Raw genomic sequence first — 2,242 nt, 5'->3', positions numbered from 1 at the left:
GAGGGACACCCGCCCGCGGGGAGAGGCCGGGGCGGGGAGAGGCCGGGGCGGGCGGGCCGCCGGGATCGCTGTCCCGCGGGCGAGGGCGCCGGCAGCGGCGGCACGGGAACCGGCGCCGCCAGGGGGCGCCTCCGCACCAGCGAGCGGGCGGTGCCTAGAGGGGCCTCGCGCGCCGCTTCCGGCGGGGAAAGGAAAGGGGCGGGGCGACGGCGCGCGCGCTTCCGGGGCGGGGGGCGGGGACCGGTGTCCGGTGTGGTGCGCGCGGGCGACCCCGGCGGGACCGGTAAGCGGCGGCGCGGGAGAACGGGAGGCAGGAACGGGCTCTGCCGGGTCACGGCACCGGCACCAGCCCCAGCCGTCGTAAGGCGCCCCCGGCGCTCTGGGTGTCTCGGGTGTCCGCGGCGGGCGGGCCGGGCCGCCGTTAGTGGGGTCGTTTCGTCGCAGGACCGACGGGGCCTGGCCTCCGGCAGGGCTCCCACGGGGAAGCGCCGCCGCGCACGGGCCGTGACGTGGCCGCGGCAGCGCGCGAGCCGGTTCCGCGGCGTCGCGGTGCTGCGGGCGGGCGGGGAGGCTGCGGAGCCGGCGCGGAGCAGCGGCGGGACGGGGGCCGTGCGGGCACGGCGGTAGAGCAGGTCCGGGGTACAAGACCCACCCGCGGGGTCTGTCGTACCGTTAACGGTAACGAGAGCCGCGAATGGGAACTTTCGTTTTGCTGCCGCTCTTTCACCAGCGGTGTCCTGGTGTGTGAGTTAAGGGAACTGCAGCCGGGTTTAGCAGTTGAAGAACGTATTAAAACTGTACGGAATTTGCCGTTTTAAACTTATTCCTGTAAGTTCTTACAGTGCGTCTCCTTTCTAGGAAAAATGATTTCTGAAAGCAGCTCCTTTGTGAAAGGCGTGGTGCTTGGAGGAGCCTTCTGCATGTTGGTGACACTCCTCGGACACATTAAGGTGGGCCACGGGACTAAAGCCCATCACCACGAGCATCATCACATCCAGGCTCCCAACAAAGAAGATGTCTTAAACCTTTCAGAAGGTGAACGCATGGAGCTTAGTAAAAGTATCCGTGTTTATTGTATCATCCTTGTGAAACCCAAAGATCTGGGGCACTGGGCTGCAGTGAAAGAGACATGGAGCAAGCACTGCGACAAGGTGGAATTCTACAGCTCTGAAAACGTCAAAGTGTTTGAATCTATAGCCCTCAACACAAATGATATGTGGGTGATGATGAGAAAAGCTTTCAAGGTAACGTATGAACGCTATAAAGATGAATTCAGCTGGTTCTTCCTTGCATATCCAACAACATTTGCTATTATTGAAAATCTGAAGTATTTCTTACTGAAAAAAGACCCGTCGCAGCCTTTTTATATAGGCCATACTGTGAAATCTGGTGACCTCGAGTATGTAGATGGTGAGGGAGGAATCGTCTTAAGCATTGAATCACTAAGACGGTTCTCCCGTGTTCTTGAAGACTCTGACAAGTGTCCGGAGCAGGGAGGTATGATTTGGAAACTTGCTGAGGATAAACAGTTAGCAATCTGCCTGAAGTATACTGGAGTGTTTGCCGAAAACGCGGAAGATTCGGAAGGAAAAGACGTCTTTAACACTAAATCGGTCGGTGCCCTCATTAAGGAGGCGATGTCTACGCACCCTCAGCAGGTGGTGGATGGCTGCTGCTCCGATATGGCCATCACCTTCAGCGGACTGGCCCCGAACCACATGCACGTGATGATGTACGGCGTTTACCGTCTGAGACCCTACGGCCACACCTACAACGATGCACTCGTCTTCTTGCCACCTCCAGGCTCAGACAATGACTGATGTCTCTTCAGAGAAGGCCTGGAACCATGGAATCAGCTCTTCTCCTGGCATGAATTTGTACTGGCAGATTCCATTTTTTGCATCTGGCAGTACTGGTGTACATTTATTTTCCTTTTTGCACACTGAGGTTTGGTAAAGCTCAATTTTAAAAGTGGAAGGAGAACTTTTTTCTAAATATTTTATACAGAAATGCTTCTGGCTTTTGACAGTGCTGGAATGAAATAACTTCATGTTTATGATAAAAGGAAATTAAGTTTATATGGGGGGTTTGTACATGTAAATATTTATTAATGAAAACTCAAATGAACTTAGTCTACTGTTACAAATATATTTTTGCAAGACTTTGATTCTTCCAATTCTCCCAGGCATTTCTAGAATGTCTTTATATCTTTCTAAGATGTACCAATAAAACTGACTACAGA

At 54.5% G+C, this 2,242-nt stretch overlaps 1 protein-coding gene across 1 annotated transcript; it reads left to right on the top strand.

Annotated features, from left to right (window-relative positions):
* Positions 1-210: 210 nt before the first annotated feature.
* C1GALT1C1 (C1GALT1 specific chaperone 1) lies at positions 211-2,242 on the top strand. The gene is made up of 2 exons (XM_074915130.1): positions 211-283; positions 859-2,242. The coding sequence occupies exon 2, from the start codon at positions 864-866 to the stop codon at positions 1,818-1,820; it is 957 nt and encodes a 318-aa protein (XP_074771231.1). The 5' UTR covers positions 211-283; positions 859-863; the 3' UTR covers positions 1,821-2,242.

The sequence above is a fragment of the Athene noctua genome, chromosome 11 (genome assembly GCF_965140245.1).
Source record: "Athene noctua chromosome 11, bAthNoc1.hap1.1, whole genome shotgun sequence".
Taxonomy (NCBI): Eukaryota; Metazoa; Chordata; class Aves; order Strigiformes; family Strigidae; genus Athene; species Athene noctua.
Note: the sequence above shows the minus strand (reverse complement) of the source record. Positions and strands in the feature narration are given on the sequence as shown.